General features: G+C 39.5%; 1 protein-coding gene across 2 annotated transcripts in view; it reads left to right on the top strand.

Annotated features, from left to right (window-relative positions):
* The window catches only part of pggt1b (protein geranylgeranyltransferase type I, beta subunit), a 65342-nt gene that overhangs the window by 3253 nt on the left and 35715 nt on the right, over positions 1–26374 (top strand). For both annotated transcript variants that reach the window (XM_060844514.1, XM_060844508.1), the window contains exon 2: positions 10460–10578. In XM_060844514.1, coding sequence (XP_060700497.1) covers positions 10460–10578 — 119 coding nt within the window. The remainder of the gene's footprint in view (positions 1–10459; positions 10579–26374) is intronic.

Genomic DNA, 26374 nt, shown 5'->3' with positions numbered 1-26374 from the left:
AATAGCCTCTAGGGATGAGTGTTAACAGTTTGAGGAAGGGAAATAGGAGTTCCATTTTAGTGTTCTGGTGTTAAAGGTAATTACACTGGCATGAGTCAGATTCTCCCTCAGTGGACAGGGCAGAAAGACTGAACAGGAAAATAGTTGATGAATAGCAGCAAACGTTTAAGGAGATAATTCAGTTCCTTCCAACTGCAATATAGTCCAGCAACGAAGCAAGTTTGTAAAAGGAGGAAAAGTATCCCTGACTAAACATGGATGTTAAAGATAACATGAGGGCAAAACCTAAGACGTCCCATATTGCCAAGAGTAATGGCTGGCTGGAGGTTTTGAATGCTTTTAAGGCTTTGAAAGTTACTAAAAAGAATAATAAAGAGAACAAAGGTTAATTGTTAAAGACCAGTGCAAAATATCAAGATGGATAGCAAATGTTTCAACAAGTGTAAAGGAAGAAAATAGCTAAAGTGAATGTTGATTCCTTGGACAATGAGACTGGGGAGTTAATAATGGGGAACATGACTCCAGTGACACTAAATCAATACTTCGCCTCAGCTTTCATGGTGAGAGAAACTGAAACCATCCCAATAATATCAGGTAAGCAGAGATTAGAGGAAAGGAGGAACTTAAAATAATCGTCATTACCACGAAAATGTACTGAACAAATGACTGGGACCAAAGGCATGCAAGTTCTCAGGGCCTGATGGCTGATTTCCTAGGGCCTTTAAATGAAGTGTCAGCAGAGATAATGGATCCAGTGGTTATAGTATTCCAGTATTCCCTGTTTGTGGGTAGGTTCCAGTCCACAGAAAAATGCTAATGTAACGCCGTTATTTGGAAATGGATGGAGGCAGAAAGTAGAAACTATAGATCAATTGGTTTAATGTATTTTGTTGGGAAATTGTTGGAATCCATTATTAAGGAGGTAGCAACAAGATATTTGGAGAGTCAAAATGCAATCCATAAATTAAGCATGATTTTCTGAAAGGTAGATAATGTTTAACTAATTCATGAGTTCTTCGAAGATGTAATGAGCAAAGCAGGTCATGGGGTCCTGTAGATGTATATCCAGCCTGCAAGGAGACATATGAGTAGGTGCTGCACAAGAGATTAATGCATCAAGAAAGATGGCACATGGTTAATGTTAATGTGTTAGTTTGGGTAGAAGATTGGCTAACCAACAAAAAGCAGTGAGTTGGAATAGGTGGATCTCTTTCTAGTTTGAAAGCTGTAACCGGTGCTGCAGGGTTCTGTCCTTGGGTCCTAACTATTTACAAGGAGGAGAAAGTGAGGACTGCAGATGCAGGAGTACCAGAGTTGAAAAATGTGGTGCTGGAAAAACACAGCAGGCCAGGCAGCATCCGAGAAGCAGGACAATTGACATTTTGGGCATAAGCCTGTTTACAATCTACATTCATGACTTGGATGCAGGGATGGCAAAATGAACATTTAAAAGGCATCTGGAAAGCTATATGAATAGGTAGAGTATAGAGAGATATGGGCCAGGTGCTGGCAAATGGGACCAGATTTATTTAGGATATCTAGTCGGCATGGTCAAATTGCACCAAAGGGTTTGTTTTTGTGCTGTATATCTGACTCGGTGGGTGTTTTCCTTAGACACCCATAACCCAAATACCATTCTAATTCTTTGAACTGAAACCTTCATGCATCATTGTTTATTCTGTTCAATCCTAAAGCTCTCCCAACGTAAACAAAATCCCTATCTCTGCAGGAAGTCTTTCTTCCTTTGTTTGAAAATAAACACTATAGCCACAGAAATAGTTGTAAATACTTTAATGAATAAAATCCTTTTGAAGACACATCAAAGCCATGTGACACTAGTTCAAAATCCAATGTACATGATATTAAAAGATGTATATATATAAAACTGAGGTCCTATGATAGGCTGAATAAATTGAATTTTTTTTTGGAGTTTAGAAGAAATGAGAACTGATTTCATTAATGTGTATGTAATTCTAAAGGTCTTAGGGTAGACACTGAGATATTATTTTCTCGGGTCAGAGGATCCAAAATACACAGTCAGTCTTTTGATTAAAGCCCAATCATTCAAGATTGGACATTTCTTCACTCAAGTGATTGTACATCTTTGGAATTATCTACCCGAGAGGGTTGCAGAATCTCTATCGTTGAATGTATTTAATGCTGGCATTGGCAGGTTTTATTTTTGCTTGAGTATGCATTTTGGATCACATACAACATAATATATGTCAAGTTTGCTTTTGTCACTTTGGGTTCTTTTGTAAGTCATCTAACTTTGTTCCCTGGTTACCAGCTCTTCTACTGTAAACAGTTTCCCTTTATTTTCACTGCAAAGCCCTTCATGATTTTGAAACTTGTATTAGATTTCCTCTTAAACCTATGCTTTGACGAGAACAATCTTAATTTCTCCAGTCTATCCACATAGTTGAAGCCTCTTGATCCTGGCAAATAATCTGAGATTTTCAGGCCTGTTTATGGCACTCAGTCCAATGCTGAGAATTGAATGCCATATTCCAGCATTTATAAATTTTTAGCATAATTTCTTTCCTTCTGTACACTCTCTTAAAGCTAAATCTTCCAAATGCTTTTAAACCAGCCTTTATAATTTTAGTTTTGACTGTTTAAACATGCCTCCAAATCTCCTCTTGCTTGAAAAATGGTACAATTTAGTTCATGTTGTCTTTTCTTATTTATGACGATGGTGCTGCTTTAACTAGGTTATGTTGTCTTTGGTTTTTTTTTTCAGTGGTCCTAAAGACACCAGTAAGGGGACTAGTTTGGAGGGGCTTTCGGGCCAATTTGACTATAGCTAACAGATACTACGTTAGGCAAAAGTCTTTTAAAGTTTTATATAAAAAAAAAACACCTGTACAATGAAAGGTGTCCGTTCTCCCAGTTCAGCTTTACTCTGTTTTGGTTTGGTTTTAGCAAGCAGCCAATTTTGAGGCTGCTGGTCGAAGAAACAGCTGCATGGAAGAAGGTGTTCAATGCTGAATCTCTCTGCCATCTCTCTCTCTCTCTCTCTCTGACGTCTCTCCTGTAAGACCTGTGTTTGTCTTTTTCTTTTTATCCAGGGGTGTTTATGGGATTTGTTGCAAGTAGATGCAAAAGTATCATTAATTTTGGATAATCCTTTGGGTTGTCGGATAGGCTAAGATATTCTACTGTCTTTTTTGTTTCATTCAGTAATCTTGCAAATAAATTCTGTTTTGTTTAAAACCAAGTGGCTAGGTCAGGTGCATCACTCCTGGAATATCCACCTCACCCTTGCTCAAAATACCTAGTAAAGTTATGGTCCAGGCTACTTTCTTGAAATGTTTTGGGGGGGTTTGGCCTAGACCATAACACATTCTCCTCACCAAAGTGTTTCACCTCACATTCGGTCTAACTTAAGTTTCATCTGTCATGAACATGACCTTTTCACTAGCCTGTCTATGTTCTTCTGAAATTGTTCTGTCCTTATTATTTCATTTCCAAGTTTTGTATCACTTACAATGTATTATTTCAAAGTTTGCATCAGTCATTAATAGTAGTAGCGGCTGTCCTAGTGTTGCGCCATGGGGAGCACCATTCCTTTTCATTCTCGAGGGAGTTGTTCATACTGTCTTTGTGTTCTTTACGTCTATTAGCCCTTGAATCTCATGAATTTCAATATTGCTGACAAGTCCATTGTGGGAACTCTACCTTTTAAAAGTCAGTACATGGAGCATCAGCTGTAATGCAGCCATCATTCCTCTGTAACTTTAACTCTTGACATGTTGATTGAGCACATTCCATCTTTAATAAATCTGTTGACCTACATTTATTAGCCTATTTGGTTTTCAAATTGCAATTTAATATATCCAGATTATTGTCTCCACGAATGATATTTGGCTGACTGCCCTCCAAAAGCCAGGTTTATCCGATTTTCTTTTTGAATGTGATGTAAAGTTGAGTACTCCATCTGTTGCACCAATCTTATGCCCAAGGGATTGTAAGACTCAGGTTTGATACTCTGCAGTTTTCATCTTATTTCTGTCAGTTATCTAGGTTGCTTCACCTCTGGACCAGGTGACATTCCTGCTTTGAGGCTGGCCAACCTTAACATTTTAATCCTTCTTTATCTATTTTTATCCTGTTCAGTGTCACAACTGCTTCCTCTTTTTACTAAATTAGTAGAGTTCTCATTGCTAATGTAGTCACCTGTAAAGTACTCATTTAGTAACTCAGCCAAGCCTCTGCCTCTACAAGAAGATTATCTTGGTTCCTGTCTGGACTGCTCTTGTCTAGATATTTTTTAAACAATATGTTCAACTGTTATGACACACCTCTGCAGTGTGGCTTGAACCCTGGCTTCTGGCTCTAAGGTATTGAAACTACCACTGCAACGTAAGGGCTCTAAGTCAATAGTCTATGCTGCCTTCAATTAACACATTGAAAAGTATCTGTCCATGTAATTCATTGGAAATAATCTGGTCTGTGTAGAATTCCTTTTCTTTTCAGAAATTAAAATTGGTTTTGGCTTATGATCCAGTTACCAAACTCCATAGTTGGATATTGGTGTTCAGTGGGAATCTCAAACAAAATGCCCATTTTGCTTCAGAAAGGCAACTCTGAGAACTTAAATGATACTGCTGAAAACTTCAATCACTGTGTCCAGCACATGCTGCAAAATTATTAAATGTTATAACTGGGGTTTTGCTTGGCCTGTTCTTCCAACCTTCTGCTTGTCTACTGTCAGCTTAGAGCTGAGGCATTTTGTTTGAATTGTAGCAAATCTATGTTTGTTAAAAGAAACGTTATTAGTTTGAACCCTAGAACTACTTATTAAATCCAACTAGGTACAGGTAGACCAAAAATCCGAAATCCTTGTGGTCAGCTGGTTTCTGGATTTCAGAATGTTTGGGATTTTGGAATAAATAGCATTTTCACATTGAAATAAAAAAAATTTTACTGAGCTGCAGGCGCACATGTGACTATTATGAGCACTGAAACAGAATTGATGCCTGCCAGTCCTGGACCATGCCACCACGTCACAGCTGAGTAATGTGGGTCGAGTGGGTGTTGAGTTGGTTAAAATGTTTGCACGCCAAACAACCCTGTTATGGAGAAAAAAATGAAAACAGTTTTGTATTTCAGAATTTCAGATAAAGGATTTTCTACCTGTAATGCAAAATATTGAGTATGCCGGAAATGTGAAATTAAAAACAAAATACTGGAAATCATTAAAGGAGACCATATGCATTGATTTAAAAACCTTTTTTTAAAAAACCATTCTGTCACAGTACTGGAAGTCTTTTTTAGACGACCAAACTGTCAGGGGATCGAGCAAATTATGGGGATAAATTTCTGAAAAATGGAAAAACATCAGGACGATAATGAATTATTTTAACTCCCTCAAGTTTAATGGGCAGAATGTTGATGTGATAGACGTGGAACAATCTTCTTTTGGCCAGCATATAGCAACAAGAGAGGGTGCAGTTCTGAGCATCATTATAAAAGGTGTGGGGTTAAAATCAAAAAGGAATTTAGGAAAGCAAAGAGGATGTAAAAGAATATTGGCAATTAAAAATCAGGTGAACCCAAAGATGTTTTCAGTTCATTGAGTAAGAGGAAGTAAGAGTACCATTAAAAACAAAAAGCTAATGTGTAGAGGCAGAAGATGTGGGTATGTCTCTGATTATTTTGTGGTGGTTCTTATCATAATTGGTCACTTGTCACTGCATTGTGGATCCTCACTGTATGTCATAGAATTGATGGACTGCTGTTATTACTTTTTTGTTCATAGGTTGTCTGGCTTGTAGTTATTTAGTCTAACCTTTGTGGTAGGCAAATCATTGAAACGAATTCTGAAGCACAAAATAAATTGTTTAATTTAAAAGGCATGGACTAATTGAGGGCAGTCAACGTGGTGTCTAACTTGGTTGAATTTCTTGAAGTAATAAAGTGGATTAGTGAGGGTACTGATTGTGATAGTCTATGTGGATTTGTGTGGGACTAATGACAAGGCCCCAAGTAGCAGTCTGTTTTGTTTAAACAAAAAGGCCTTTTTGGGATGCAAGGGAATATTGTAAGCTGGATACAAAATTGGCCTGGTGGCAGAAAACAAAGTTTAATTATTGATGGGTGTTGTTGCCTCTGAAAGGCCAATTCCAGTGATGTTCCACAGGACTTAGTCCTGCGTCCCTTCTGTTTGTTGTGTATATTAATGACTTGAATGCAGGTGCAGGGACTATGATCAAGAAATTTGCAGGTTGCACAAAAATTGACCACGTTTTTGATAGTGAGGTATTGTCTGCAGGAGAATATCAGTTGATTGACCAGGTAGGCAGGTTTGTGTTAAATGGAACTCATCCAGAAGTCTGAGGTGATGTATTCAGAAAAGTCAAAAAAAGCAATGGACAATACAGTTTTGAGGGAGGTTTTGAGGCAGTAACGGACCTTTGAGCGAATGTGCACAGGGACCTCAAGCTAGATGTGTTGATGAGGCGATTTAAAAGGGTATATGGAATACTTTGTTCTATCAGCTGAAGCAAAGGGCAGAGGAACACCGGTATGCTGAAGGTATATACAACATTAATTAATCATGCGTTATGTACTGCACGCAGCCATGGTTCCCTCAATACAGAAAACATGTAATCGCACTTAGCATACAGAATGGAAAAATCCCAGCCATGAGGAAAGACTCAGTTTGGTGTTATTTTCTTGGAACAGAGAAAGCTTGAGGAGAGACTTTATTTCATTAGGTGAAAGGCCTAGATAGAGCAGATGGGAGAGTCCTAGTTGGGTAGACTTCAAGGAATTTGTAAAGGAATTACAGATGAGATGAGGAAAAACATGTTCACCTGGAGGGTGGCAGAGTCTGAAAATCTGTCTGAATAGGCAACAAAGGCTGAAACCTTTTTAATAGGCGGCTGGATGTGCACCTGAAAAACTTAGGACCTAGTGCCGAATGTAGGATTTGGTTGGGCAGTTCATTTTTTTGGCTAATGGAGACGCAATGGACAGACCAACTGCCTTTTGTGCTATAAAATATTAAAATTTTAAAAGTTTGGATATTGAAAAAGGAAAAATAATCAGGGATGTGGGGGGAGGGTTGGAGAATGGTATTAATGTGATTTACGTGGCCAGGATGCACTGAATGGCTGCCTCCGTGCTATCATGACTCTGAAAAATGCAGTTCAGGTTTTATCTATGGTGAGGGAGCAAGTTAACTTTTTTCAAGTTGTCAAACTGAAAAATTAAAGATATCTATACAATCAAAAGTGCGTAGGCAGTGGGAGGGAGGATTGGGTGGAAGAGTCTGTGATTGGGTGGAAGGCAGGAGCAAGATGCCAGACAAAAGTTGGTTTTATGGGACTAGTGGAGAAACAACAAAAAAAATGTCAAGGGAAGATGTCAGTAAAATAGCATAATCATCAATAGCATGTTTTGTTTATCTGCTGAGTCCCATTTACCTCGCTGAAGACATTGTTTTCATATCACTAAATTTAAATTTCTTTTGTCTGATGGAATTTTTTTCTGATTTGTTCTTTGCTTGGAGATAGTTGGATAGTCTGGCATTTATTGCACATCCCTAATTGCCCATGAGAAAGTGGTGGTGAGCTACTGCAGTCCTTTGGCAGATATCCACCATACTGTTCGGAAAGGAGTTATAGTTTTCAATCAGGATTGAATGTGGCATGAAGGAGAGTTTACAGTAGTGGTGCTCTGCATCTGCTGCCCCTGCGTTCAAGGTGCTGGAAGTCATTGTTTTGAAAGGTGTTTTTGAAGGGGATTAGAGTTATTGGCAGTGTGTCTTTTAATTGGTACACACTGACACTGTCTGTAGTGGACTTCATGAATACAGAAGGTATAGATGGGGTGCTAAACAAGCAGGCTGCTTTGACCAATATGGTATCAAGCTACTTGAATACTTTGGAGCTGCTCTCTTCCAGGTAGGTGAAGAGTATTCCATCACACTCCTGACTTGTGCCTTGTAGATGGTGGATAGAGTGGGGAGTTGAAAGTTTGTGGCATTCCTAATATTTAACCTCATGGAATCACTATATCCACTTGGCTGGTTCTGTTCACTTTTTTGTTAATTGTACAGGGTTTTCTGGTATAATGTGACAGTTGTTCCTCTGCAACCTCGCGCTTTAGAATATCACTATATAAAATCTCTATACCCCATTCAGTAGAAAGTTTGCATTATCCGAACAGCATCCATAATTCGCCAATCATGTTACAGCCAATTTGTGTTGACAAAGTACACGTTATAATATCCTTTGTGCGTTTACATTAAGGAGGTTTTGGGGGATGTGATGAGCCTTTTAATTCCAGAATGACTAGCCTTCATCTTCTCAGAATCATTTGAGAAGATGCCAAAGGAAGGGAGGGAGAGGAAAATTAGGCTGGTTCCTTTCAGGAGTTGGAGGCATTATCAATGGGTTTTCTTTGCTCTGGGTAAACTGTAGAGAATATGTTTGGGATTTGGCCTTTTGAATACATTTTCTGAAGGTGGCCACTGACAAAGCTGGTATTCCGTGCTTATGAGAGCTTGTTTACCTGTTGCTGAGCTTTAACCACTAGGGGCAGTTTGGGAAAAAGACTGACTTCATAGGGCAGTGTCCTTCATATTACTGTAGAACTAAAATCTGATTTAGGCCAGACAGAACAGTTTTTGTGACAACCTCAAGAAAGTGGTAACGCTAAGCTGAGTCACAAGATTGTGGTTCAACCCTACCCACACCGTAAGCATGTTATTTGGTACAGTTAGGTTTCACATTTTATCAGATGGTGCACTATTTACCATATGCTGGTACACAACCAATAATAGAAGTCACAAAAGAATAAGACACTCTTCTAGAGTCCTCACTGACATTTATCTTTCAACCAATCCTTTAAAAATAAATTAACTGATTATTGAAAACGAAAACTGTGTGCTAGAGTAACACAGCAGGTCTAGTAACCTGTATCTGTATACATATCCTACACTACAGGGTTACAGCAGAAGCATTTCATTTGGCTGTGAAATACTTGGGATGTCCTTTGACCATGAAAGGCATTAAATAAAGTCAAGTTCTTTAATATTAAAAAACTGAAACAAAATCAAAAATTGCTGGAAAATGTCAGCTGGTCTGGCAGCATCTGTGGAGAGAAAGCAGAGTTCATATTTCAGGTCAGTGACCCTTCAGAGCGGTCACTTGACTTGAAACATTAACACTGCTTTCTCTTCACAGATGCTGCCAGTTCTTCATCTGTATTTGAAAATCTATTAAAGTTGTCAGTGCCATGTATCTATTTAAGTACTTTTGCATACTGCTCTGTTAATTCAAATTTGTGTAGAGTTAGCAGTATAATTAAGTTGATGACTTGCATATATTAAATCTGGTATGTCCAGTATGCAGTATTGTCATCGTAAAGTAAAATGAAGAACTCTACCTTTTTTTCATCTGTCAGCTTGTACAGCTTTTTTAAACAATGCTGCGGAGCATTAATATGAACATTGAATTGAAGAACTCCATCATATATTCAAGAGCTTTAGAGGCTGAATCAATTCTGACTCATTTAGTACTAATATCCAATTAGTAATCCAGTACCTTTCTTCTACATTGATTTTGTATTTTCATCCCTTTCAAGCTTTTGAGACTTCACATCTCAACATAGATTTCCCAGCTGAAAATAGCTAGAATGTCTTTTAGGTTGCTAGCACGAATGCAGGATAACGACAAGAAGTCTTTATTCCTTGATATAATGAATTTGAATTCCAGAAAGCTGAGCCCAGTACAGTACATTGTTATTGGTTTGGTCAGATGTTTTAAAAAAAAATCCAGGAATATGCAGTAAATATCTATCAGATAAGTATTGTTTCAATTGGATCTAATTGCAATTATGAAAACTTGCGCTATCTATGTGTAGAATATATCTGATTGGACAAGTCTGCAGAGGTCTTGAGGTTCATTGTTTGATGGAATAATGATTAAGTAGATCAGTTTTTATTTTAGTTCTGGCATTAACATTTTAAAATGTGAAATTTTGAAATTAAGTACCTTGCAAGCCATTGAAGAAATTCACATTTTAAGTGATGAAGTATAATTTTGCTGAAATAAAATCATTCTACACACTTTAGTATAATCTTCCATTCAATCCCTGGAAAAATCAAAACGTAAGTATTTTGGAGTTGTTTTCATTTCTTGCTCAGATCCAAATATTGGCGCTGCATTGCAGAGTGCAAAGACTTTTTGAATGTCTGCCAATTCAATAGATCCATTGAAATGGTTCTGCAGGTATGTAGAACATTTTAAGTAATTGAGGATTTCCCAAGTATTGTACGTAGAATACTGCCAGATATTTTTGTATGCATGTAATTTGTTTTTAAACTGCAAGTTACACAGAGCAGGATTTGTCTGGTTCTCAGCTAATACTTTATTCTGTGCGCATCCTGCAAAATGGGTTGTGAAAATGTTTACTTTTATTTTACTTTTGTTTTATAATAATTTAGGTTGACCATTGCTTTCTTTGCATTATCTGGCCTGGACATCCTGAGTGCCTTGCATCTAGTGGATAAAACCAGCATCATTGAATGGATTTATTCCCTCCAGGTCCTTCCCACTGAAGACAGTGAGTGAGTTTTTGTTTTAAATCTTGGAATTACTGTTTTTTAACGATTCTTGATTATTTTGTGTTCAGTCTATTTCTGCAAAGTTTCTTTTGATCTTGAATAATTTTGTACATTGATTCTGATGATTGGTATTCCACTCTCAATCACTTCATTCACACAGATATGTTAAAGTAAGATTTGTGACAGCCCAGGCAATCTCTTGTGGACTCAGACCTGTAAAGCCTCTCTCTTGGTTCGTTCCGGAGATCGTACTCTTTGGAAATCTGGAATAAAAAAACTCCTACAAACAGATTAGTTTAATTTTAGTCATCCCTTTATTCACTCAGCATCACTGTTACAACATAACACTGATACTTATAAACTAAACTAGCTAGGTTCTAATAACCTAGGAGAGTAGGGTACCAGGTCTTCAAGTGCCCCAGCAGGCTACTCCGATGCACTGATACAAAGTGGCTTCCTTTATACAAGAGTTTACAGAAGCACTGCATGTTCTTAATTAGACAGGTAACAGTGAAAGACAATAATTCGTAAGGAAGAAAAGTTAATTGACAGGTCTGTGTATGCTTGACTAATGACTCCCACAGGCCCATTCATCAGGTGGGAAAAACATACCTAGCCGAGTTAGGCACCTGCTAGCGAGATAAACTCTTATCATAAAGAGGTACCAATCTGAGCTAATTGGAGAGTTCATAAGGTAACCTTGCACAGCTCACATGTCAGATACAATTTTTTTATTTCAAAAATATACTTTATTCATAAAATAAATTGATGGTCTGTACAGTTGGTTATGCCATTCATACATAAACATTTGCATACAGAGTTCAGAATTTATCGTTCATATATACAGGTCTGTATGTTTCTCAATCATATATCCATATATTTAGCTGAGGCATCAGCAGAGCCCAAATGACTGCGTGGGCCCCCTGTTCTTCTCAGACAGGCAGATGTTACACGGTGGTCTTTCCCCACCGTGCCTTGGTGGCAGCTGCCCCAAGCTTCAGCACGTCCCTCAACACGTAGTCCTGGACCTTGGAATGTGCCAGTTTGCAACACTCAGTCGGGGTCAACTCCTTCAGCTGGAAGATCAACAGGTTTCGGACCGCCCAGAGAGCGTCCTTCACCGAGTTGATGATCCTCCATGCACAGTTGATGTTTGTCTCTGTGTGCGTCCTGGGGATCATAAAGTGGCACGGAGTCCCGCGTCACGGCGCTGCTCGGGACGAACCTCGACAAACACCACTGCATTCCTCTCCAGACTTCTTCTGCTTAGGCACATTCCAGAAGGAGGTGTGTGACAGTCTCATCCCCCCGCAGCCGCTTCGAGGGCAGCGTGCGGTGTGGCTGAGAGTCCAGGCGTGCATAAAGGACCTCACAGGCAGAGCCCTTCTTACCACCAGCCAATTCATGTCTTGGTGCTTGTTGGAAAGTTCTGGTGATGAGGCATTCTGCTAAACGACAGTCTGCTCAGGGAACCGCTCAATAGGATCTGCCCTCTCCTTTTCCTGATGGATCTTAGGGATACTGCTTGCTGACCACTTCCTGATGGACTTGTGGTCAAAGGTGTTTTTCTTCATAAATTTCTCCACGAAGGACAGGTGATACGGAACGGTCCAACTATTCGGAGCGTTCCGTGGCAGCGGGGCCAGGCCCATTCTTCGCAACACCGGGGACAGGTAGAACCTCAGTACGTAGTGACACTTGGTGTTTGCGTACCGGGAATCCACGCACAGTTTGATGCAGCCGCACACAAAGGGTGGCCATCAGGGTGAGGGTGGCACTGGGTGTATTTTTTCCTTCGTTGTCCAGACCTTTATACATCGAATCCTTTCGGACCCGGTCCGTCTTTGATCTCCATATAAATTGGAAGATGGCCGGGTGACTGCAACGGCAGAGGTTCTGGGAGTAGGCCACACCTGTGCCACGTATAACAGCAATGACAGTGCCTCACACCTGATGACTAGGTTTTTTTTCCCGCGATGGAGAGCAACCGTAGCTTCCATCTGCCCAGTTTCTGGCTCACTTTGCTGATACGCTCCTCCCAAGACTTGGTGCACACCCCAGCACCTTCAGGTGTTCGGTCCTGATGGTGAAAGGGATCGAGGATTGGTCGGCCCAGTTCCTGAAGAGCATGGCCTTGCTCTTGCCTCAGTTTACCTTGGCCCCCGAGGCCCTTTCGAACTGGTCACATGTGCACCTGAGTCTGTGCACGGACAGCGGATCCGAGCAGAAAACAGTGATGTCATCCGTGTACAGGGAGGTACAATTGTTTTACAAAATGGCTTCTTAGCAAGGAAGGCAAACTTTTGATCATAAAGTGGCTTCCTGGCCCATTGTGCCAGAATCTCTTCAATGTTAGGCTTAGAATAATTTCTAAGCTAGAAGCAGACTCCTTTTTAAGCACTGAATCATTCTGTACCTGAGGCTGAGATGTTACCTTAAGTTTGCATTTAAACTGATTCATTAGTCTTTGAATTAAACATACTTTCTTTTCAGAGTTGTGATTCAAATTTAAATAAGACATAAGATCTGATTAGTCAGAATCGACAGTGGGGCAGTCTGCAAGATCTGTGGAGTGGTCTGCAAGAACAGCAAATAAATTAAAGCCTCACTAATATTACCTTTTACAAAATTGTATTTAATAACCGGTCATGGCTGCTCAATATCATAAAGTCTCAAAATGCAATTAAATTCAATCCATAGCAGATAAACGCTGAGTTAATTTTCTACTGGCTCCAACAACCTAAAATGGTCTCTCTCCCTCTCCCTCTCTCTAGTGTCCTTTTGAACTCTCAATTCAGGGTCTTGCAACAGCAAAGATGTTTTTCTCTCTCTGCCCTGCTTGCAAAGGGTAATATGAATCCATTATAATTGACAGGATCTGACCATTAATTACAAGGCTTTTGATAGTACCGAGTTTGTTTCAGGGACAGAATCAAACACTGCCATTAATTTTTCAAGGGAATGGCTGTGAATATTATCACTTAGTGTCCCGTTTGCACAGATTCACTGATGTTAAGGCAAATGTTCTTAATTGCCTTACAACATCCTGTTGTCACTTGGTCAGCCCAGATGTCCCTATCTTCTGTGTTCCTTGAGTTCCCCCCTTTTTCTGAACCTTCCTATCTGTCTGTTTTCTAGTGCAGTAAATGTGTTCTATAATTCACCATTACATTTTAGTCTGAAGACAAGTTTTAAGGCTATAAACTTTCTCAGATGTATAGTATCCAGTCTGATATCTTTGTTCTCAGGTAGACCATCAATGCAGAAAGCACAGATGAAACTGGATGTTGAAAGTAACAAAGTTATTGCATTTGGAAATTCTGTGAATTTGTCATTTATACCATCAGGTGACCATTGAATTCCTTTAATGGACAATATCTTCTCCACTTAAGAAATGGACGAACTATTATTGCCATTGGGGGCAGAAATTGAGAAGACAAAATGTTTTTTTGTGTTAAACTGCAGAGTCAGTTTGGTCATCTGTCTTCCAGAAGACTTAATGTATTACTGAAGGATGCAGGGATAGGGGATGGGGAGATATGTTTATAATAAAAAAAGTGATAGATGTAAGAAATACTAAAGGATACCGTCTCAGCCTGTAGTTAGCTATTATTAAAATATATTCAGGTATGTTAAGACATACCTCTGGAACAGGTGGCACATGAGTCTAAGGCTTTTGGTTCAGAGGGAGGGACGCTACTACTGTGCCACAAGAGTACTCCATAGTAAGCCTATAGACTGTCTACACTTAGCAAGAGATTTAGTCAAGGGAGTGGCAATTAATTTAAGATGGAACATAACGAAGAAAACTGTCTCACTTTACATTTCATATTTGTGGCAACTAGCCTTAGCCGAAGAACAATTATATATAATAAGAAAATAACGGTGAACGTCAGTAATGAAAAATGGAATAGAGAGTGACTTGGACCACTGAAAAAAATTCTCATAATAGGAGGAGGGGAATTTAAATATTTGGCAAATAGGATCTTAATAGTTATGAATACAGCAGCAGAAAGCCCCATGAACAATAGGATGTGTGAATGCAATCGCAGTGCAATAGTTCATAAAGTTTTGTAAGATAAAGTTTTGTGGGCGGCACAGTGGTTAGCACTGCTGCCTCACAGCGCCAGAGACCCGGGTTCAATTCCTGACTCAGGCGACTGACTGTGTGGAGTTTGCACGTTCTCCCCGTGTCTGCGTGGGTTTCCTCCGGGTGCTCCGGTTTCCTCCCACAGTCCAAAGATGTGTGGGTCAGGTGAATTGGCCATGCTAAATTGCCCGTAGTGTTAGGTAAGGGGTAAATGTAGGGGTATGGGTTCCTGTGATGCTCCATGGAAAATAGTCTTTCCCTATACTTCAAACCCTAGCAACATCCTTGTAAATTCTTCTGAACCCTTTAAAGTTTCACAACATCCTTCCTATAGGATGGAAACTGGAATTGCACACGATATTCCAAAAGTGGCCTAGCCAACATCCTGCACGGCCGCAACATGGCCTCCCAACGTCTATACTCAATGCTCTGGCCAATAAAGGAAAACCTACCAAATGCTTTCTTCACTATCCCATCTACCCGTGACTCTACTTCCAAGCAACTATGACCCTGCACTCCAAGGTCTCTTTGTTCATCAACACTCCCCAGGACCTTACCATTTAGTGTATACGTCCTGCTCGATTTGCTTTTCCAGAATGCAGTACCTCACATTTATCTAAAACTCCATCTGTCACTCCTCAACCCATTGGCCCACCTGATCAAGATCCTTTTGTAATCTGAGGTAATATCCTTTGCTGTCCACTACGCCTCCAGTTTTGGTGTCATCTGCAAACTAACTTACTTTTACCTCCTATAAAGCCAGGCTATTGACATGAAGTTCTGAAGAAAATTTGGGAGAATCAAGATATGAGTAGATTCACTTGAGAGGAAAAGCAATTTTGAAGATTTTCTTCATTTTGTAAGAGTTATAGGGAGAAGACAAGAGAATGACGTTGAGAAACATACCTACCATAACTGAATGGCAGAGAGGACGCGCAGGGCCGAATGGCCTTATTCTGTCACTATATCTTATGGTCACTGCCAACTCTAATGTTACTAATTAAATACCAATAGGACACAAATGGAGTTTGCACAGACGTTTTTTGCTGTGAAGTACTGAATTTTGTTTCAGCATCAGTGCTCTTGTTTAACCTATGTTCTTCATTCTGATCAATGTTCTGTGGTGTTACACAGAATTTAGGCAGTTGCATCCGCTTACAACATCTTTGCTGTTCACTACATCAGTACCTCCTTATCATCTTGAATTATCCTGTTGAACTTTTATGTGGCTCTCTGTCTCCTCTTTCAGGTGTGAGGTGTGACAGGGAGCAAAAGTGGCTACCATTTATATGATTTCCCTTTCAAAGAGCCATGTTGGGTTTGCTTGATTATATTATGATTTTCCAAGTGTGCTGCTATTATTTAATTGATTTGAACATTTTTATAGCAATAAGTGCTATACTATTCAGCCTGTGGTTACCTGCTTTTTGTCTCTCCCTTTTTGAATAGGCATACATTGGCAATTTTCCAATCTTCTGGTACTTCTCCAGAATCCAAAGATTTTGGAAAATTAAAAGCAATGCATCCATTACCTCATAGCTATCCCTTTTAGGATCATAGAATGCAAGCCATCAGAACCTGGACACTTACGTGTCAGTATACTTTGCGTCTGTTTTATGGAATAAGATACTATTTCTGGGAGATTTTCTGTAAGTGACTGAAGGACTTCTGTAACTGCAGTGTTTAAAAATATTTGTAAAGAGATGGTACTTGAAAAACATTGCTACAATGAGTGTTGATAAATCCCCTCGACCAGATGAGCTTTGTCCCAGAATGTTGAAGGTGGTACCAAAAGAGATACTGGATGCATTGTTAGTTAACACACTGCCAAGTCTGCTGATCAACTCCAACGCTGTAGCTTGAAGTGGGTGGCACGGTGGCACAGTGGTTAGCACTGCTGCCTCACATCGCCAGAGACCCGGGTTCAATTCCCGCCTCAGGCGACTGACTGTGTGGAGTTTGCACGTTCTCCCTGTGTCTGCGTGGGTTTCCTCCCAAAGATGTGCGGGTCAGGTGAATTGGCCATGCTAAATTGCCTGTAGTGTTAGGTAAGGGATAAATATAGGGGTATGGGTGGGTTGCACTTCGGCGGGTCGGTGTGGACTTGTTGGACCGAAGGGCCTGTTTCCACACTGTAAGTAATCTAATCTATTCTAATCTAATTTGATTATTCTTGGGATTCTGAAAAGGCTTCTGCTGACTGCGAGATAACAAATGTAAGGAAGTGGGAGAGTGAGACTGAGGGGCTACAACCTGTACCCCAAGGTCTCTTTGGCAACACCCCCCAGGACTTTACCATTAATTGTTTAGGTCCTGCCCTGATTTGCCTTACTAAAATGCAAGACCTCACATTTATCTAAATTAAACTCCATTTGCCACTCCATGACCAGTTAGCCCATCTGACCAAGGTCACATTGTACCCTGAGATAACACTCTACTGTCGACTACACCACCAATTTTGGTGCCATCTGCAAGCTTACTAACCGTACTTCCATTATTCACATCCAATTCATTTATATATAAAAAATGCCTAATGACACAGCCCTGCAGTCTGAAAAGCAATTCACCACCACCCTCTGCCTCCTACCTTCAAGCTATTTTGTATCCAAATGGCTAGCCCTTCCTGGATTGCATGTGATCTAACCTTGCTGTCTAGTCTATCATATGGAACCCTTTTGAATACCTTGCTGAAGTCCATTTAGACAATGTCCACTGTTCTGTTCAGTGGCAGTTGCATAGAGCCTTACTGAGACTTCAGCTGAAGTATTTTGCACAGTTTTGGCCTCCTTATCTAAAGAAGAATATTCCTACTATAGAGGGATTCAAATGAGGTTTCAGATTAATATATGAAATAGCAAGATTGTATAAATGAAGAGACATTGAAGAAATTGGGCCTGTAAGGTAGGGGATTTCAAACCTGGAGAGCACAGTTTTAAGGTGAGAGGAGAAAATGTAAAAGGGACCTGAGGTGCAGCTTTACACAGGGTGGAGTATGTGTGGAATGAACTGCCAGAGGAACTGGTAGAGCCAGGTATAGTTACAATATTTTAAAAAAATTTGGATAGGTACATAAATATGAAACATTGAGGAATGTGGGCCATATGCAGGCAAATAGCACCAGTTTAATTTGGGAAACGTGGACAATCTTGACCAAAGTGTGTGTTTCAGTGCTGTATGATTCTATGACTCATAGCTTGGTCCAGTAGATCTTTGACTTTGCATTTTGGCAATGATTTATATCTTTTGTTCGTCTGTTGAGTCTTTAAGTGAGAGTATAATCAAGCAAGCATTATCTTTTTTAATGGAGCCATCAAATGTCATCATTTGTTCTTGCAGGTGTAACTGCAACGCACTGCTATTTGCAATGGCACACATCTGTAGTACTTCATATTTCCATATCCACTATAGAGATTTTGGCACTAAGTGCTTTGGTCACATACAGACTGACTTCAATTAGGAACAGTCTGAAACAAGATTGTCTTGCATACATGAGTCACAGAATATCAATCATTGCAGTGCCAATGGAGGCGATTTAGCCCATGCTTGCATCAGCTGAGCATATTTCTTAGTGCCATTCTTCTATCTTGTAATGCTGCATGCTGTTCTTTTTCTGATAACTAGCTATCTAATTCAGTTTTGAATGCTTCAATTGAACCTACTCCTTTAAAATTTCAGGGAATAGATTCCAGACCCTAATTGCTTATTGATAGAAAAAGTATTTTTGTTATCAATCTTACTAACTTCTTTCAAACTGTGCTGCCTTATTCTTGAGCCTTTCACAAGGGAGAACGTTTTATTGCTGTTTACTCTATTCAGACTACTCATGATTTTGAATAATCCAATCAGATCTCTTCTCAGCCTTTCTGTCCTCCAAGAGGAATTCCAGCTTCAATCTATCCTCATAAATGAATTATTCTTCCTAGAACATTTGTGTAAATCTCTGCTATACAATGTCTGCACATCCTCCACAATGTGCAGTGCTGGACACAGTACTCCAGCTGACGCTAAGCTAGAGTCTTCTATAAGTTCAATGTAAATTCTTTGTGAACTCTACCACCTAGCAGTAGAAGGGCAACAGATGCAAATGTGAATGACCATCTGAGTTTCCCTGCCAAGCCACACTATCCTGACTCAAATATATAACTAGGTAAAAACAATGACTGCAGATGCTGGAAACCAGATTCTGGATTAGTGGTGCTGGAAGAGCACAGCAGTTCAGGCAGCATCCGAGGAGCAGTAAAATCGACGTTTGGGGCAAAAGCCATTCATCAGGAATCAAATATATAACTGTCTCTTTGCTATCGCTGGGTCAAAATTGTGCAACTCCCTTCCTATCAGCACTGAGTGTGTCCATACACCCCAAGGACTGCAAGAGTTCAAGAAGGCAGCTCATGATATTTTCCAGGGCTACTAGAAATAGGCAATAAATGCTGGTCTAGCCATTTAAACAAATAAGTTATGCCTTTTTAACTCAAGCTCATGATACTATATGCTTTATTAACTGATCTCCCAATTTTCCTTGCCACCTTCAATAACTGATGTACAAATATATTCTGTTTTTTCTGCTCTGAATTCTCTTTATAAAATGGAAAAGTACAATTCTGTTGTCTTTACATGTTCCCACAAATGCAGCACTTCACACTTTTTCCACATTGAGTTTAATCTGACACCTACCTGCCTCTCCACCAATTTGCCTTTGTCATTTGTAGTTGTACATTCTCCTCCTATCTGATTGCAGTGCTTCCAAGTCTTGTGTCATCATTGTATCTTATTTTTGACCACCCAGTGGATCGACTGGCTGTATCAAGCTCTCCATACACTGCAATTTCTGGTACATGAACATTATTCTAACAATGTGGTTTAGTCATTGTACTTGACATCACTTGAATATTGCTCGGATATTTTGATTTAGAAAATTGCAATATCTGCAGTGCAGTTCATAGGTAATAGATGTCCAACAGAGACTGAGTCAGTTCTGTTAGTAGTGAGAAAGACTTGATTTATCTAAAGCATAAAGAGTAGATGAGAAGTCAGATATAATTATTTTATCAAGTAATGGCTGAGGATAGACTGCTAAAAAGGGTAATGCAATTGACTGTGAAACAGAACAGAGAAGAGAGATCTGACTTACAGCTTGCAACTTGCAATGAAGAATGTTATTTGTGACTTTGCTGGTTGTTGTGGTGGAGTGGGAATCTTATCAGAGAGATGGGTACAGAAATGTGGGAGAGAGGGGTATGAATGAGGACTTTGGAAAGGTAAAGGAGGTTTGAAATAAGCAGCTGTTTGCAACAGCTAGAGTTGTTTTGCTTAGGCCTGATGGCAGTTTTGAAGGGAAAGGAAACACAAATGGAGACATTTGATAGAATTAACATGGAAGTTTGAGTAACCAGCAAGTGAGTAGGAGGATAATTTTTCAGAAATGGGCCTCCTAGATCACCCTAGGATGAACTTGGAGAGCAGAATTGGATGAGAAACTGGAGGGCCATGGGAGACTTGAATGGGGGTCAAGTTTAGTAAAACATTGTAAGCTGGGACAGGGCAGATTTTGTTGAAGGAACTGGATGGATTGTCTTGATGCTACTGCTAAAGATGTTCATGCATCCCTTGGATTTCTGAAGGTGTGATTTGGGGTAAATACAAGTATGGTGGTGGAAAGGATTAAGGGATTTAAAGTGATGGTTTATAGTATGGATTATCTTTAGTATCAAACATGATCTTAGTTTACTGGGCATTTATGAGGGAGGCAAGTGAGGTCTGATAACACATGATGCTGTCCAGTCGACCTGATGATGGATAAAGCGTGACCATTTACTAGATTTACCCCTGAAATGAGGGTATTCTGTGTATAGCTGAGTAAATTGGCACTGTTATTTGGAGTATAGAAGAATGAAAAGTGGATCTCGTTGAAGATATCATAGTCCCAGAAGACCATGGAGCTGCACTGCCATTAGAGAGAGAGATTACTGGTGGTGGGTTGAACCTGAGGACCACCACACCTGGGGCAAGGTTGAGAAGATGATTGATAGGTTAGTCATTTTAAAGGTTCCCTGACTGGGATTCCATGATTCAGACTCAGGATAAATCGTCAATCATTTACAATTGAGATGAGAAATTTCTTCATTCAAATGGTTGTGAATCTTTGGAATTTTCTATCCATGGGTAGTGGATGCTCCATTCAAGACTGAGGCATATTTTTGAACTTCGAGAAAATCAAGAGACGTGGTGATCAGGCAGGAAAATGGAAGTGACATATGAAATTAGCTATGATCCTATTTAATGGAGGAGCAGGTTTGAGAATCCACATGCTGCAATGCTTTTTTTGTTATGTAATATTTATCTAACTGGTATGATATTTTAAATTAAAACTGGAAATGACATACCAGAGCTTTGAAACATGACAAGACTTTCTTCTAAGAATGTTGACCCAGGCTTGCATTTTCTGAAATGAACAATGTTTAGGAAATGTTGTGGTGTATTGGCTTATCTATTATATTTGAGATGTCCACAAGTTATTAAAATATTCACAATCTTGAATGTTTTTGTCAATGGTGATAATCTGCATGTGATGTTATCCTCATTTTATTGCTGTGGAGAACTGTGTACTGCTATTCCTTTGGATGCTGTGTCTTGAAATATGAGATTATAACAATCCGTAAACCATTCTTGATGGTTGAAATTGATCAAATAATTTTAATTCTTCTGTGACTATCCACCTCAGAAAGCCAAACCAAGAATGTCATTTAAATAAGGTACTTAAAATCTTTCTATTTGTTTCTTTTTTAAAAGAAAACACACAATTGTCTGCTTGGCAGAGTGGCTCAGTGCTGTCTCTTAGTGCCAGTGACCCAGGTTCGATTCTGTCTGTGTGGAGTTTGCATGTTCTTCCCATGTCTGTGTGGACTTCCTTCAGGTGCTTCAGTTTCCTCCCACAGTCCAGGGATGTGCAGGCTAGGTGGGTTAGCTATGGGAAACACAGGGCTACAGGGATAGGGTAGGGGTGTAGGTCTGGTTAGGATGGTCTTCAGAGGATAGTGTGGACTTGATAGGCTGAATAGCCTGCTTCCACACTTTAGAGGTTCTATGAAAGATGACCCATTCTTTTATACCAGTTAGTTAAATTGCATAGTTCTTACGTTTCACAGTATGTACCTGTTTCCTTGCGGTTTGTGAAAGGGAGCATATTGATTTGTTTTTTGCCATTTGAAAGCTCGTAGCAAACACGCTTATTGAAATCTGAAGAGGTGATGTAGCAAAGTGTGCCTATGTTGTACAAAATCAATATAAGTAATTGAACAAGGTTTTCTGTCCAGAGAGAAAGTAGTGTGTGTTTAATCTTAGCGGTTTGCTATCTTCACAGTATTTTCGTTTTGTATCCAATTTATGGGTTCTCAAATCATCTAGTGTAACTCATGTTATTGGGCAGACCAGGGTCCCCTCAATGCATCAAGGAGATAGCCTAGACATCACTTTTACCTTATTTAAAGGCAAGTGTAATGTGCTGCTTTCCAGACGTGATTTGATTCGTCAAACTACTAGACTTCAGGCAAAATAAATTTTATTCTTGCACTACAGTTAAAATACCAACAAAAAAGAAATTGACCTAACTTTAACTCTATTGAAATACTTCAGAAAATAGTTTCTTAGTTATCAACTGTTCAATATAGCAGCATCCAATGAACACACCCTTGGCAAAGGCAAAACCGATTTCTGACTTGCTGTATCCAGTCCAGGAGAATGAAGTACCAAAAGAAATAGTCTGGCAGCAGAGAGTATCTGGCAACTTCAACTCTAAAACCCCTACTTCAGCAACTGAAAGCAAAACTAAAACCCTGGGTCTGAGAGCCTAACTCCACCACTCATGCTTTTTTTTGTCTAACTTTTATTCAAAGTTATTTATTCTGCTTTCAGTGGAGCAGACACAGCTCTCCAGAGAAACAAGAGAACAAATCCCTCTGAAAAGCAAATCTTGTCACACTCCTCCATTTGTTGCCATTCTCATTAAAAATATGGTGATTGAGTATTATATAGAAAGGTTTTCTATTTGAACTGACACTTCACATAAATTCAATCAGTTCTTGTGCAACCCTGCATTATAAAAAAAATTTTACTTGGTGTTAGTGATGTAATCATGTTACAGCTATCACGCTTTAGAAACAGCATCCCCAATTCGTCAATCGCATTACAGCAAATTCATTTTGATGAAATGCACGTTATATCAGAACGTCCTGTCTTTCATTTTAGACAATGGTGTCTCTTGTTTTAATTGAAGCTTGCCGAAAACCATCAATTATTGTGAAATGTGTTTGGAATATGTTTGAACTAACCGCTTGATAAGAATTGAGCCTGCTTATGTGCTGCCACATAGAAGAGCTTTAAATAAAATACAGATAATTATAAAAAAGGTTACAATGCCAAAACAGTTTTGAATATATCATGTGAGGGTATAGATTCTCCCCCCCCATCCCCATCATTCCCTTTCATCCTATCTTCAAGTGTTGGCAAATTCAGCAATGTAGTTGTGAATCCAGAGTGGTGGGTTGCTTCCTTAGTATCAGGGTCGACAATGTCTTTGGCTGCAAAGTACACAAAGGGAATGGGTGAACACTCAGTAGTTATGGTTTGTATTGCTGCAACTATGAAGATCCTGCAGTCACATTTTGAGAGCTAGGTGGGAAATTATTGAGCATAAGCTTGAAAGTAAACATCTCTAGATTACTCCCAGTACCACTTGCAAGTTACTTGCAAGTAAGTATGAAAGTAAGATAAAGCAGACGAATACTTGGTTTGGAAAGATGGCAGAGAAGGGAAGGATTTAGCCTTTTATGGAATTGGCATTCTTTATGCCAAATAGGTTGCATCTGAGAGTCTGAAATCGATGTGGGGTGAATTGCTAGTCCTTTTGGGGAGGGTATAAATAAACTGGGCAAGGGCATGAGAGAGGAATACGATTGGACAGGAATTCTGAAGTGCATAGAATACGAGGAGAGAAGGCAGCACTAGAGCAAGAAATAGTAAATTATTAGGTGGGTTCAGAGTAATGAAGGAAGCAATTTTAAAAAAAAGTTATGCATGGAAATGTATTGACTTTATTAAATAAAATCAAATTACAGGTGCTGACTGCTATGTTGAAACATGTGGTTGGAACAAAGACTTTGCGTAGAGGAGGGCTGGACAGAGTGTCAAATATACCTGGAGACAGCGTGTTCAGGGAAGAAAAAGGGAAAGGTGTAGTGGTACGTTGATTCCATGAGGCATGTGATACAGTGCTCCACGACGGACTTCTAAGGAAATTTTAGAGTTGCTGGAATAAAAGGGGCAGCAGCAACATGGATACAGAGTTGGTTAAGTGACTAGAAATATTTGTGGTGGTTTGATATTTTTTGGACTGGAGGAAGGTGTGTACAGTACTTGAATTTCTCAAACCTGACACATGGGGCTATTGCTCTTCCTGATATAGGAACTAGACCTTGGTGTAACTTCAGTTCACTACATAATTGGAGATATTGGGGGTGTTCTGTCCTCCTTGGTTAAGAGAAGATTGAGAGATTTGACAGTGATATTCAAACTCTTGAGGTGTGTGGGCAGAGCAAACAGGGAAGACCGTTCCTCTTATTCAAAGGATTGAGAGCCAGAGGACAAGGATTTTAGATAATTGACAAAAGAAATAGCGATCATGTGGCGAAAGACTTGTTCAGTCCAGTGGTTAGGATTAGAGTACACCAACAAGGAATTAGACCCTTTTATGCAGGGCTGTTGGGAGCAGAGCCTACGGAGCCACCACTTTTTGCTACAGTAGATGAAGGCTGTGGAAATATAGAAACAAATTATCTTTAATACTTTCGCAGATATGTTGTTGGAGATTCAGTCTGGTTCAGTCTTAGGGAGGGATGAAATTGGGTATTTCATAGCTGTAATCTTAATATTTAAATGGAGGAAGCTTTTGTGCACCCCATACAAATATTGAACAGTTTCAAGACACTGGAGAGGTTTTAAAGGAAGCAATAGTGAAACTGACACCATAAACTTACAGTAGATGCAAAACCAAATGCTGAGGTAACTGGTCATTTGATACAAATGCATTGGTATACTATTGTGATCTTCAGTGATAATCAAACTGAGTGTCAATATTTCTGTTCATTTGAAGTCTGAATTCAACCAATTTTAAGGGACCATTGTACTTAATACAGTTATTAAAAAGTGTTATAATGATTGGGAGAAAGCGAGAACTGCAGATGCTGGAGGAATAGAATCGAAAAGGCTGGCACTGGAAAAGCACAGCAGATCCGGTAACATTTGAGGCATGTCCTGATGAAGGGCTTATGCCTGAAATGTCGACTGTCCTGCTCCTCGGATGTTGCCTGACTGCTCTGCTTTTCCAGTGCCACCATTTTTGACTGTGATACATGGTTGCTTGGTTTGCAAAATTTTCAGATCACCTTTTGCTACTTTTATCAACCTCTCCCTCCATAGATGCTATAGTATTTCCAGGTTTTTCTGTTTCTACTTGTCAGCATCTGCAGTATTTTCTCTCCCATTAGATGGCAGTATTGGGATAAGAGTGAGCTCTTGCAACTGTTGGTGATATATTGATCTATGTTTTGCACGGTTATAGCATGCTATACATATGAAAAGAAATTGAATTGTTATAGGGATCTGACAGGAAATTAACTTTTTACTGAGCTTCATCAAACGATGAGATGTATTACAGTCTGAAGTGATTCTTTGGAGAAACTTGAACAACACTGAAATGCTACTTTGTATATTAAGCATTTGTGGTTTTCTCTATATATTTTAAAAAATCAAAGCCACAACTAGATTTTGTGGGACAGGGGCAAAACAAAATTGCTTTAATAGTCTTAATATATGCTGTATATGCTTAAATATTTTTCATTGAAAAGTTTCCAATTGACTATACATTGGTATTCCATGTTTGTTGATGAGGGTGGTTTGAGAGTTTCTGGTTTTATCACCTAGATCACCTGCAGCATTATTTGATCCTGCTATACTCCTAGGAAGGTTGCACGCTGTTCCTAATCTTCCTCTAATATAAATATTTCTCCCTTCCGCAACTGCAGACTCTTTGCTTTTCCACAAAAGCTGTAGCCTTAAAAAATCCAAAAAACTGATCAAGTAAACAAAATAGAAAGGGTGATGGTTTATCTGTTGCAGATAGAAAACAAAGGGATGCTGAAATAATGCAGCAGAAACAAAAAACAAATGAAATTCTCTAGCACCTTGCAGAACTAATGCAGGACCTTCAAGCTAATGTACTTGTACACCCTAGCACTGTACCTAACTTACCTGGATGGGTATGTCTAATGAGTAACATGGCTTTGTCTTTTTTCCCCCTTTCTACTCTGCATTATCCTCTAAGCGCGAGGAGCTCTGTACCAAAATTGAGACTGGCAGTTAATGACCTCTACCCATGTCCAGGACACAGTGCCTGGGAAAAGTAACTAAATCTGACTCTCCCCACCCCCAATGCCAAAGTAAAATTTGATCATGAGAAAAGTTATCTTCCCATGAGTAGTTTACGTAGAATTGTGAGCCTGTCAACCGTAAACATGGGAGAATGATCAAGCGTGACAATTGTTGGGAGTTCTGTCTACTGGTTCCAAGAGCAGTTGTGGGCAGAGGACATTCTGTTGAGAGAGGATACAAGGTGTTTAAAGGTGGGGGTGTGCTGGAGGGTATGCAGGAAG

This window comes from Hemiscyllium ocellatum, chromosome 2, assembly GCF_020745735.1.
Source record: "Hemiscyllium ocellatum isolate sHemOce1 chromosome 2, sHemOce1.pat.X.cur, whole genome shotgun sequence".
Taxonomy (NCBI): Eukaryota; Metazoa; Chordata; class Chondrichthyes; order Orectolobiformes; family Hemiscylliidae; genus Hemiscyllium; species Hemiscyllium ocellatum.
Note: the sequence above shows the minus strand (reverse complement) of the source record. Positions and strands in the feature narration are given on the sequence as shown.